The sequence below is a fragment of the Branchiostoma floridae genome, chromosome 6 (assembly GCF_000003815.2).
Source record: "Branchiostoma floridae strain S238N-H82 chromosome 6, Bfl_VNyyK, whole genome shotgun sequence".
Classification (NCBI taxonomy): domain Eukaryota; kingdom Metazoa; phylum Chordata; class Leptocardii; order Amphioxiformes; family Branchiostomatidae; genus Branchiostoma; species Branchiostoma floridae.
In genome coordinates this window covers 15,393,189-15,405,821 of record NC_049984.1, presented here as the reverse complement: position 1 = coordinate 15,405,821, position 12,633 = coordinate 15,393,189, and the positions used below count along the sequence as shown (strand labels likewise).

Below are 12,633 nucleotides of genomic sequence, written 5' to 3'. Positions count from 1 at the left end.
GTATTTTGGCCAAAGACGCTTACATATTTTGCTGTAGGAATACCACAAAGCAGGCCAAACCAACGATGCCGATTTGTAGATTCAGGATTTTAGAACCAACTACCAAAAAGGACCTAAGACAAACGATGAACATATCTTGATTTCATAGAAAATGCAATGGCCATGTTACACCTTGCATTGGGCATTGTTAGGATTGCTTGAATCATAATGTTGTTAGATGTTGCTAACTTCGTAGGACACTTTGATTCTGGAGGCTCCTCCATTAACCAGATGAGTTGATGTCGTCAGCTTTTATTAAGTCGGCGTCAGAATTAGAGCGAACGCCGGCCAAATTTGTAGATCGGCCGGATCTCGCCGAACGACAAAATCGCCCCAGTTGTCTGTCAGTCGTATTTTTCGTTAAAAATCTGCCCCGTCAGAAATTGGACGGGGCGCGGTATTTTACTGGAAAGTATTAATGAAAGTCTTTTCTGCCTTTTTGGTGCACAGTCACTCGGAAGTTTAAAACCCAACGTACAAGATAAAGGTGGTATTTTGCCTCTCTGACCGAAATCAGGTACACATTTTACACCTGGGTGAAGTGAGGAAAATCGTGTATAGTGCCTTTCCCATGAGCACAACGTCGGGTATCGAACTCGGGACCTCTAGGTCTGAGCCTAACACTCTACCAGTTACGCCACACACAATTAACGTCTATCTTCCCTCACCACTGTGGATCCTCGTCTACTTCATTCTACCATTTAACACAAGCAAAGTACACACATGAACGACATCATAAACGTCGATGAAGATTCGACATCCAGGTAATAAGATATGCCAAAAAGCAGTTACTCAAGCAACTGGATATGATTTTGGAAACGGTCAGACGCTTCAGCTAGTATCCACTATCTTTCGTCAGTGACACTTCAGTGAACTGTAAGAAACTGGTCTTTTGTCGTAAACGACATAGTAAACGTTTTCAATAGTTCACCGGCAATGCGATGTTACCTTGAAGCTGCTGAGGAAGGCGATGATGACCAGCAGGTTGTTGAGGGTGCCCACGGCGGCGGCGAGCCCCAGGAACACCGCAGCGACCAACACCTCCGCCGGTAGCCCGGTCACATCTGCGGCATACTCGTCCACATCAGTACCGTTGACGGATCCATTGATGGAGGCATTGATAACCTGTTCTATATCACCTGACATGGTCAGACCGAAGGCAAACGATGGTGGCGACTAGAGACTCGGAGGATGTGATGCTCTCAAACTGCCTGAACTGCGCAACCAAGCGGTCTGAACTACCTGGAACGACCTTCATTATATATCTGTTGATGATATGAAATGAGGGTTGCCATGGTGACGTTTCGCACCATGAATCCTCAGCCAATCCGCTGTCTACTTTGATTTCTGAGCATTCTGACACCCCGGCAGGCTCACTACAAAGCCGACAGCAGGTGGTACTCAACAACATAGGAGTAATCTCTCAGGTTATTTACTACCTGCAGCCAACGTAGTGGTGTTGCCACGGCAATATGCAGAAACATATGGGAGATGGTAAGAAAAGGTTGAAGGTTTGAGAGATTTTGAAACTTTGGTCTACTATGAGAAAAGTTGAGAAGGGATGTGTCAAACATTGTGTATCTTCTATTCAATGGATGAGTAGCAAGGAGAATCTGAAAGCCCTCTCTCTCCATTAGGGGTGGGTACCGGTACAGGAAATTCAGGTTCAGGTACGGTTCTGGTCCAGAGGATCAGGTCCAGCTCCCAACCTGATTCATTATGTGAAAACATATGAATGGACGATACTCAAAACAATGGTCTTTTTCGCTACAAAGAAGGCTGTTTTGTGGAGTATTCGACTCCCACTGGCGTTTTAAACCCGTACAAGTTCAGTTCTGTACAATTGACAGTAAAACTTGGTAGAAATGACGATAGGTTCTACTCTACTTCGCTCATTATTTTCTTGAACAGGTAAGCCCTTAAACGTGTGAATTCCAGATCATATCATCTGTTCATTTTCCAATAGGTCCAACATCCGGTCCACCGAATTTTTCTTGTCCGTTTTTTCCGGACCGGTTCAATAAGAAAAACCGGTTTTGTACCGGTACACCCAGTCCTACTCTCTTTTTATCTCTCTCCTTCTCTTTCTTGACTTGGCTTTGACGACCAAGATATGGGGTCATATCAGCAAGTTGTATTTATCAATGAGCAAATGAGAAAAAGAATACAAAGATAACAGTCTCAGGCAAAAACACACCTCAACTCCCAGACCAGTTACAATTATAATTGATTTGGACTCCAAAATGTGCAAATTGCCTTTTATCTATACCATCTGAAAACAGGCCTTTTAATGAATATCTCCCAAGCACTAATCTCTGATTCATTTCTAAAACCCTTTTGCAGATGTATACATTTACAGTATTTTTACATTAGTGGGACACTCCTAAATAATAACTGACAGAACTAGGACAGAATGGTTTAGGGTGTCATTATGTTACCCATGCATATCCACATAGAATTTCTCTTAGGAGATACACATCTCTGAAGCAAAGGTTACATTAACGAAACCAGCATACACATATATTTATCGAAGCAATGGTAGTATATGTTTATGTTCTGTTCCATAAATAAATCATCATACATTACTTATTACATGTTTCAATCTTTGTGCAATCACAGTTGGATTGTATTCACTTCACGTCAATCAAAGGAAAATATTGCAGCGTAACCTCACATACAACATTTAGATCATAATAGATGACTAAAAAAAAAAATACAGGCCTAAAATGACGTGTACATGTATCTGATGCCATATGCTGTAGTGTACAGAAACTAGTACTGTGTGGTAAACTGATTACAAGGAACATGTAGTTTAAAGTAGACATAATCGAAAGGCTCTTGTACTCTTCTTCTATGTCACCACCATGCCTCCCATGGAATATTCCACTCTCTGCAAAATAAAGATGACATTTCATAGCATTTTACAGCATATCACCAAGCAAAAACACATATTTTGCATATTATGCTCTACTAGTACCTGTATTACCAGTAAAGAATCTCCCAAGTTGTCCAATCATAAAAAAACTTTATCTATCCTCTTGCCTCTTATATCGTTAAAATACTGTCTTCTCATTGTGCAAAGATAAACATTCTTTCCCACACAAAGAATGCGAGCACCAATTTTTTTTTTTCCTTCTAGTGACAAAATTTGACATGTTAAAAGCTTTGCAAATTATGTACAATGCAGGACCTAAGAGGCTAAATGACTTTTAGTGGGGAATGTACAGATGTTGGCATATTGGCAAGCCAAGTTCGTGTGTGTTTTTGGCACACTTTAGACAAATAAGCCAAGAGATTCGGTGGGCGTCACTCCACCTCAGGAAAAGTCTTTCCCAAGGGCACAACCTCTGGGCATGGCAGGGCTCGAATTTCATTTTTGGGATTAGGTGCACTGGTGCACCCAGCTTAAGAAATTGGGTGCAATTTTTGGGTGCACGAAGTAATAACCTAGTGATAAAACTTAGTTACAAGCTATCAAATTCTTAAACAAGTACCATGATAGACATTTTTATTATCTTTCTAATACTTAGATGTCAAGAATATGATGTATACTTCTATACTTTGATATCTTTACATACACAAACCTAAGAAAATATTTGGGTGCCCCCTGTGCACCCACAGAAAAAGATTGGGTGCACATCTCCAATTTTGGGTGCACCTGCACATGCACCCAGTATTTCGAGCCCTGGCATGGTATATATTGAGTCCGATGCTTTAACTGGTAAGCTATACTCTAGTATGTACGCCGACGCACAAATAAAATTTAGCTTGGTATAATCTACATGTACTGACAAAACACAGGTGAACATATATACTGGTTTATACACTGTATACCTGTCCTATTAGTATCTATAATCCCCTGCTAGCACTTTGTAACTTAAGAGTTCATATTTGCTTTGAAATTAAACACACTACTTTGGGCACCCTGTGTGGCACCTGAGGAATCGTATAAGTCTTCGTCTAGATTTCAAAACAAATAGCATGACATCAAAGTGCTTACCAGGGAAGCTTGCCTCCTACTGAGGCTTAGCAAAATGTCAATTTTTTTAAACTTAAAATTTCCATATAAACTCCCAAGGATATGGTGTGTAGGGATGCGTACCTAAACCCACGTTTAGGTACAGGTCTGGATTCGAATCCAGAGGTTTAGGTACAGGTCCGGACCTAATGAGTCCGGACCTAAATGCATGGCATTGAATATTATATCATAATATTATGTTATATTATGTTATAATGGCAAAACAATGTATTAAAAAGGGTAGAAGCATGTTTGAACCAATAAAAACGTGTTTATTATGGTAGACACATGATGCAACAAAAATTTGACCCTTGTTGCTTTTCCCTCACTGGGGCTCAGAGACTGCTATGGTGATTTCACAGTAATTTTATCTGTCAAAGTGGCCATCCCCTGACCTGTTATCCTGCCTGGCTTGCACTAATTAGATACAGGTCCAGTACCGGTACACCAGGGTTCGGTATTTTTGTATCTGTACCTAATTGATTGTACCGGTACTGTATCGGTACACTGTACCGGTACACATCCCTAATGGTGTGATGCAAGTGATTTGGTTAACATGTAAATTTTATGGATAGCATCCTGTGTACACTACAAATCTAATGCATGAGTGCAGAAGAAGGAAGAGAGATGAAAACAAAAGTGCCTTTAAATTGAATGTCGTAAGTTTTACTTTTTTTACTTAGCATATAGTAACAAGGACTGACTGAAGGGAGAAAACATGGTACAAATGTATCACAGCTAACAAACAAGTCTTTTGTTCCCATAAACAAGAAATGCAGAATTTTACAATTGTGTGGTAGCCTAGTGTCTCTTTCAAATACAATGTACATGTGCGTCATGTACCATGTTGGCAACTACACTTATGCTAACTTATGGCTACTTCACTAGTGTCACTTCTACAGTACAAATACAGTCAAGGCTACCACATGACATATTTTCCATTTTCGGTGTTGTTTTCTTTTCATGTTGACCATGTTTGAATGGGAACAACTAGGTCTTTGCTAGGGTCAGTCAGGAAACACAGGGTTGGACACGTTTTCTAAAATCCACTTGTCCTATCAGGCAAGCACATAGAAAATTTATTTGTCCGAACTAACTAGATGAATTCACTTGCCCAAAATCTAAATGACATTTTTCTTGGTATTCTCACTTCCAGCAATGGAATTCGTTTTTTATTGGCTCTATTTTACTGTGTCAACTAATGCTTGATGCCATGATTGTGCAAAGTAACAAGCAGATCAAAATGTCACTCATGTAAAATCTGTCTAGCTCGATCGGGCAAGTGCCATGAGCTTACCCGGTTGGCCATGAGCTTACTTGATTGGCACTTTTACTTGCCCGGGACAATCAGGCCAGTGGACTTGTCCAACCCTGAACACAACTTTTCCTTAGGTCTTACCTGTTGTGGATCCATGAAAGCCAGCCAGTCGGAGGAGTGAGTTGGGAGGAGACCCATGGCCTGACACTTGTACAGGGCCAGGCCTAACGCTAAGAGGTTAGACACCAGGTACACGCTTTTCTGTGCCAGGGCCTGGGTGCCTTCAAAGTTCTTGAAAGCTGGAGGAATGGAAACAAACAAAATACTGTAAATGATGATATAATTGCAGTGCGTGGTTTGTGATGGTGACATTTCGTGCGAAATCTCTATAATGCTTCATTGTGACCATAAAATATGTAGTGAATACCTCATTTTCCTCAATTATGAAATTATTTTCCTGATGCGAGGTCAAATACATGTATTGACAGTCTTGTGGTTTGGGCTGTTGACTAATTCAGACTTATGGTTCTGGGTTCAAACACTAGCAGGTCCTAATGTTGTTGCCTTGGGAAAGTCACTATGCACACATCAGTTTCAGGTTAGATGAATTTTTAGCCTTGTGTCATTTGTAGGGGTGGATATCAGTTCAGTTTAATCAGGTCGACGTCCAGGTTTAGGTCCAGAGGTTTAGGTTTAGGTCTGGACCTGAATCTGATCCTGTCTAGTTGAGTTTTATTAAACCAATATTACACATAGAGAAATAAGACTGATACGCAGGACTATAAAGTATAAGCCTTTAAAGACTATATATTTCTTCCAAAGAAAATTTTTCATTGACTTAAATTTAAAAGTGAACCAACAGTTATTACAGAACTTTTACCAATATAGTTTGATTGAGGCAATCAGTTTCACTTTATTCAAACTTTTTGGCCAGATAACAAAATAAGAAACTGACTAGAAATGCATATTTTTGTACTTTGATTATTTTTGGACTCAGGTTTTGGGCCAGCCTAAGAGTGTGCATTGGGTAGCCAGTGCACACTCTAAGGCTGGCAACACTTCTTTGCCAGCTTTTGATACTATCTCATGCTACCGTAGGATCTGCTTAGAGATTACAGAGAGCCGGTATCCACCCCTAGTCCTACGTGACGAGCCACAGGTGCTTAAGATAAAGGACACCACTAAAAGGTGTACTGTTCATCTCCTGCACACCTGCTGGGCATGTTAATCCCATCAGAATAAACAGATTACATCCTGTTTTCAATCAGTGCTCAAAGGAGAACCCAGGTGAAATTTCACTCCATTTTGATTCATTATAGGGAAATACTTCAAAAGGGGAAGGACATCAGCACAAAATGGAAAACCATTACTAGTACAGTAGTACTCATTTATAAGATAAAATAGTGGGACAAAGGGGAGTGAGACTGAGAAGGGATACAAGATTTATCTAATAGTATGTTTGTTTTTTCCTTGCAGAGGCCATAAACTGCATGCCTCCTAATCTTTCATACAGTAAGTATAAGAGCAGGCTTTAAGGTTTGATCCACTCACACTGGATGTGTGATTTCAGCTTTGGGTCATTTCAACTTGAGAAGGATCAGAGGACTGATCAAAAGCTTGTTGGTCAGCGCTTTATTTTGTGTATGGATATAAAGTTTGAAATTGTAACATACTTAGTACCGTTTTTTTCTTGTTGGACTGGTAAGTAAGGAATAACAGGTTAGTGCAGGTATTTCTAAGTGTCTACCTGCACCTAACCTGCACTGGTCCATGTACTGGGTTTTATACAATGTCCTTTGAAGTAGATGTATAGGAAATATTATTTTTTTTTTTTTTTTTTTTTTTGTTTATTTATTCGCACACAAAATATAACAAGAAATCAAAAAACGAAAACAATGGATAAAACAGGTGCAGGAGGAGGAAAAAAGCTTGAGAAGCTTATACTTAGCCCTCCTCCTTTAAACTAAACAAAGTTGATTATCATATATAATAATAAAGTAAAGTAATGCATAGAATGATAATGATACAATGAGGATAAACAAGTAATTAATGGTATGAATTAACAATGAATGATAAAGTAACGTAATACAACGAAAATGGTAATGATGTAATAAGGATAAACAAGTAATTAATGGTTTGGCTTAACAATAAATAATAAATCAACATAATACTTAAAAAATGATAATAATGCAATAAGGATAGTCAAATAACGGAATGAATTAAGATAATATGTTTTAAAAAGAAAAAGAATGTGGCTACTACAGGGGGCTCGGATGGATTAACAGATGGATTTTCAGATTACGTTTAAAAGTCGGGAGAGAGGAAGTTAGATTCTTAAGGGAGGGGGGAAGATCATTCCATATTTTAACACACTTGTATTTGACAGACATTTGGGCAAGAGAGGTTCTGAATAGGGGGATGTGTAGATTTGTGCTTTGGCGAGTTTGATAATTGTGAAACTGCGAGCGAAAATTAAGAAAGCTGTCAAAGGTATCGGGGAGAGTATGGTTTATGTGTTGGGCTGTAAAAAGAGCAAGTTGAAATCTGTTGACGTCATAGATATTCAAAATTCTAAGTTTCTCAAATAGTGGTGAAGAGTGAGTATAGAAACTCGAACATGTCGCAATGCGTAGAAATTTTTTCTGTAGAATTAATAAAGGGTGTAGAGTAGTTTTGTAGGCGTTTCCCCAAACAATATTACAATACATGAGATATGGATAGATTAGACTGTTATATATTGTTATACAGGTTCTCTGGGATAAAAGATGTCTAATTTTCCCTATGATCCCGATAGTTTTTGAAATTTTATTTAATATCATAGCAATGTGGGGCTTCCATGTTAGTCGATCGTCAATGAGTACTCCTAGAAATTTAGCCTGGCATTCTTGGGATAGAGGAAGGTTCTTTAGGAAGATATTGGCATTTTTCTTATTATATGTCTTGTTTTTACTACAAAAGATAAGATAGTACGTCTTTTTGATATTAACTGATAGCTTGTTGGTTTCGAACCATGTGATGACTTTTTCTAATTCCTGATTGGTTAGACGTATTAACGAATCATAGTCTGCATGTGAGAGGAAGAGATTTGTATCGTCAGCAAATAGGATAAAACAGAAAATTTTGGATGCTTCAGCAAGATCGTTAACATATATTAAAAACAATAAGGGTCCCAGAATTGAACCCTGGGGAACTCCACAATTTATCAGTTTGCATGAAGATGTATAGCCATTGAGGGTGACGTATTGTTTTCTATCTGATAGATAGCTCTTAAACCACTTGAGTGCTGTGTCATTAATGCCATATTTATTTAGCTTTTTGAGAAGAATAGAATGGTTTACCGTGTCGAAAGCTTTGCTTAGATCTAAAAATATCCCTATGGTGAATTCATTGTTGTCGATAGCTGTAGTAATTTTCTCGATTAATTGAATAAGTGCCATGGAAGTAGAGTATCCCCTTCTGAAACCATATTGATGTTTGTATAGAATGTCATTTTGATCTAAATGCTTTAAAAGACGATTGTATATTAATTTTTCGAGAATTTTGGAGATGCACGGTAGAACTGAAATAGGGCGGTAATTACTTACCGAGGTAGAATCATTACTTTTAAATATAGGAATCACTTTGGCAATTTTGGTTGATTTAGGGACCACACCGCTCTGAATGGATAATGTTAGGATATGTATAAGAGGACAAATAATATAAGGTAGGGATATTTTGAGTATTTTTGCGCTGATTCCATCGTGTCCAGCAGCGGAATCTTTCAGGTTTCGTACTATATCTAAAATTTCAGCAGTGGACGGGGGTTCAAATGACGTTAGTTGCCTATTCAGATGAGTTTTGATGAAATCGAGGGGATCTTTCGCTACGATGGGTATTTTGCTCTCTAGGGTAGGGCCGACATTAACAAAAAAATCATTAAATTCTTCGCACATCTTATTTTTATCTGTGATAGTACGGGCACCGGTTTGTATTTTGTGTGGAGCTGCTTTAGATTTATCACAGCGATTTAATAAGTTGTTAATTAAATTCCAAGTTTGCTTAACATTTTTCGACGCTTCCGTAAATTTTCCGTGGTAATAATTCTTTTTAGCAATTCTTAATAAATGAGTTAGTTTATTTTTGTATTCTTTGTATGTACTTTCGCTCAGGGGGGTTTGGTTTTTGACGTATTTCATATAGAGTTTGTTTTTCTTCTTAATTGATTTGAGCAGGCCACGGGTCAACCAAGGTTTTCTGTGGGAACGTTGGCCGATTTTTGCTGTTTTCATTGGAAATGATTCGTCAAAGAGTAAAGTGAAAGTATTAAGAAATTTATCGTAAGCCAATTCTGTGTCTGTTTCTACCAAGACGGGATCCCAAGATGTGTTTGTTAGGGAGTCAATGAATTTTTCTTTGTTCGTCTCGTTTATCTGACGATAGGAATAACAATTAACATTTTTCAAAGGTTCATTTCCATTTTCCTCTGATCCAGATATCAAGAAAATTGGGAAGTGATCGGAAATGTCTGTGACCATGATTCCAGCCTTTACGTTTGAGTCAAGTGTGTTTGTATAAATATTGTCAATCAAAGTAGCAGAATGAGGGGTAATTCTGGTAGGTTTATGCACAAGAGGGAAGAATGAGGAAGAGAAGAGATTATTATATTAGCAGCATTGACTTATAACAGTTACCACCTATATAGATTATAAAAGAAAAAATAGCAATGGTTTCTAAACAATTTTAGTATGATCCATACTTCCTAAATTCAGAGTGGTGCATATAAAATTTGTCTGGTGCAGGTAATTTCCAATGTTACCTGCACCAGTGCAGGTATGCAGAAAAAGATATTTCGAGCCCTGAATAAGAAGTAGGACTTACTGCTCTTGACAGAGAGGAAGGCCTGGACAGGACGTATGAACATCATCCCAACCATCATGATGGGGAAGATGGAGATGGAGTTTCCAGACATGTACATGATGAACAGGTTCATGGGTAACTGTTTCAGGGGACCCAGGGCCACATCCCAGGCTCTCTGTGGAGAAAATACAAACATGGATGAAACTGTTTCAGGGGACCCAAGGCCACATCCCAGGCTCTCTGTGGAGAAAATACAAACATGGATGAAACTGTTTCAGGGGACCCAAGGCCACATTCAAGGCTCTCTGTGGAGAAAATACAAACATGGATGAAACTGTTTCAGGGGACCCAAGGCCACATCCCAGGCTCTCTGTGGAGAAAATACAAACATGGATGAAACTGTTTCAGGGGACCCAAGGCCACATTCAAGGCTCTCTGTGGAGAAAATACAAACATGGATGAAACTGTTTCAGGGGACCCAAGGCAACATTCAAGGCTCTCATGTGTGGATGAAATACAAACGTGTACATTATGAATGTGACTGTTTCAATTTTTAAGGGACACAAGGCAACATCCAAGGCTCTGAATGTGTGCAGTCTAACAAGGGTGGATCCACTGGACAGAGCTGCATGGAAGCGCTGTGTGAAGACTAGTCGACTGCTGCCTACCCCTGTGTCAGGGAACCCAGCAACAGTATAATCAAACAATGGATACTACTAGTACTGCTCAATGCCATACTACACATATGTGCCAATTTGCATGCATACATGTAGACAGTACTGCCAATGCAGAAATGTTTGCAGTAGTTTTATGTTGCAGTTTTCACTGCTTTACCACAAACTTAGAACCACAGCAAAATTTTTTTGTCTAGATCTGTATTGTCTTTTGCCCGCCTTTCCCATTGTCTCTATGCGCTACATGTACATACTACTAGTACCTTTGTATTAAGATACATTGTACATGTATTACGTTGTGTAGTAACATGATGTGTTTGAGGTGCCAATTACAGTGAAGATGCATGAATACCTACAATACAAAGCACAAATTGAACACAGAACTGATCTTTTCAGTTTAAAGACTGAATAATTTATCACTATCAGGAAGGGCTAGACGTATGTATCCAGAAAGTAGATATGGTTAGATCTGACAGTAAAAATAGACAATATAGAAGATAACAACCAATTTAATATCAAATTAGTTGTTACTAATGTTAGGTAAAGACTATATAGTTCCAGACACATTTTCTGTCAACCAATTATAACAGTCCTGACCTTAGCCACCAGACTGGAGTCCTTGTCCCTGGCCGACACGTCCGTCACAGTTTTGTCCGTGTACCCGACAGGTGACGGGAGGTCAGAGGTCGGCTGGATCTGTCGATCACCTCTCCTGTAGGATGGGCATGGTAAACACTCAGTCTCAGTCTGATTATTAAACACTGTTTTATTTCTCACCACTGCTTGCTGATCTATGTCAGCTTTGAGGCTTGGTGCCGAGTTGTCCCCTTGCACTAGGTTAAAATACAAAAATATGTAATTTTCCTTTTCAGTTGATCACTGCTTCATTATTTCATTGGTTGAACATTAAGCAAATGGCACATCATCTTCTATGTACAGTTTTTGATAATTTCTAGCAGGTTTTCAAGACTGGAAAGTAAGAAAGCGGAGGTTTTTCATGTACATTTTGATATCACCAAAAAATACGATAATCTGCCCCCCCTCCCCCATGACGCTGCACAAAAATGAGAATTTCATCAACAACGTCCGTCATTTCAGCGCCCAAACACACTTCAGATTGTTCTTGGTGTTCTATAGAAACATTTATATTTGAAAAACCTCACAGATAAGTCCAACAGTACCTGTGACTGAAGTCTATCGCCCACTTGTGTCGCCGGCCCCTGTTCTGTACGGCCGCCATCTTGGTTTGTGAAGTGATGATATCACTGCAGTTTTCTTTACTATCAATAGGGGGCGCTTTTGTACTGTGATGGCAAAACATTTTCGGACATTGCAAAGATGGTAATTGGTAAGCGCAAAACTTTACGACATGTTTGATATAATTAACTGGCATAATGCATGTAACCCATAAACTCTCTCCATATCACCACATTAAACGACAGAACGAGCACCTGACGATTTTGACGAGAAACGTCAACGTCATAAGACACTCGACAATCCTAAAACGTCGCCAATGCTAAGTTCGATAAAAGCGACTCACACATATTATTCGTTAAAGTTTAAAGGCGAAACTTGCTGTCACACGTTAGCAGTGGGCCACCATTTTCTTACCCCATTACCAGTACATGATAGTAAAATATCAAAAGGTATTTTAAAGAACATTATTTTTTTTTTACAGTTTTCCGTTCCGCCCAATTTCCCGGGTATCACGAGCAATGGGCGTGCAATACAGGGTCATGACAAGGTGATCTCGAAGTCATCGCACATTTGCCCCTAACCTGGGCTGCGTCTATATCTAAAATAAGACT

The 12,633-nt window shown here is 39.1% G+C and overlaps 2 protein-coding genes across 2 annotated transcripts in view; both read right to left on the bottom strand.

Annotated features, from left to right (window-relative positions):
• Nucleotides 1-1,984, bottom strand: part of LOC118418130 (5-hydroxytryptamine receptor 7-like) — a 3,809-nt gene extending 1,825 nt beyond the window's left edge. The window contains exon 1 of the mRNA XM_035823962.1: nt 988-1,984. Within this exon, the coding sequence (XP_035679855.1) occupies nt 988-1,185 (198 nt within the window). The 5' untranslated portion in view covers nt 1,186-1,984. The remainder of the gene's footprint in view (nt 1-987) is intronic.
• Nucleotides 1,985-2,161: 177 nt separating this feature from the next.
• On the bottom strand, nt 2,162-12,088 carry LOC118417826 (ER membrane protein complex subunit 4-like). The gene is made up of 5 exons (XM_035823573.1): nt 12,007-12,088; nt 11,423-11,537; nt 10,173-10,326; nt 5,457-5,614; nt 2,162-2,929 (listed from the first exon to the last, which is right to left on the bottom strand). Exons 1-5 carry the CDS (start codon nt 12,063-12,065, stop codon nt 2,891-2,893), a joined length of 525 nt encoding a protein of 174 aa, XP_035679466.1. The 5' UTR covers nt 12,066-12,088; the 3' UTR covers nt 2,162-2,890.
• Between the last annotated feature and the right edge of the window lie 545 nt (nt 12,089-12,633).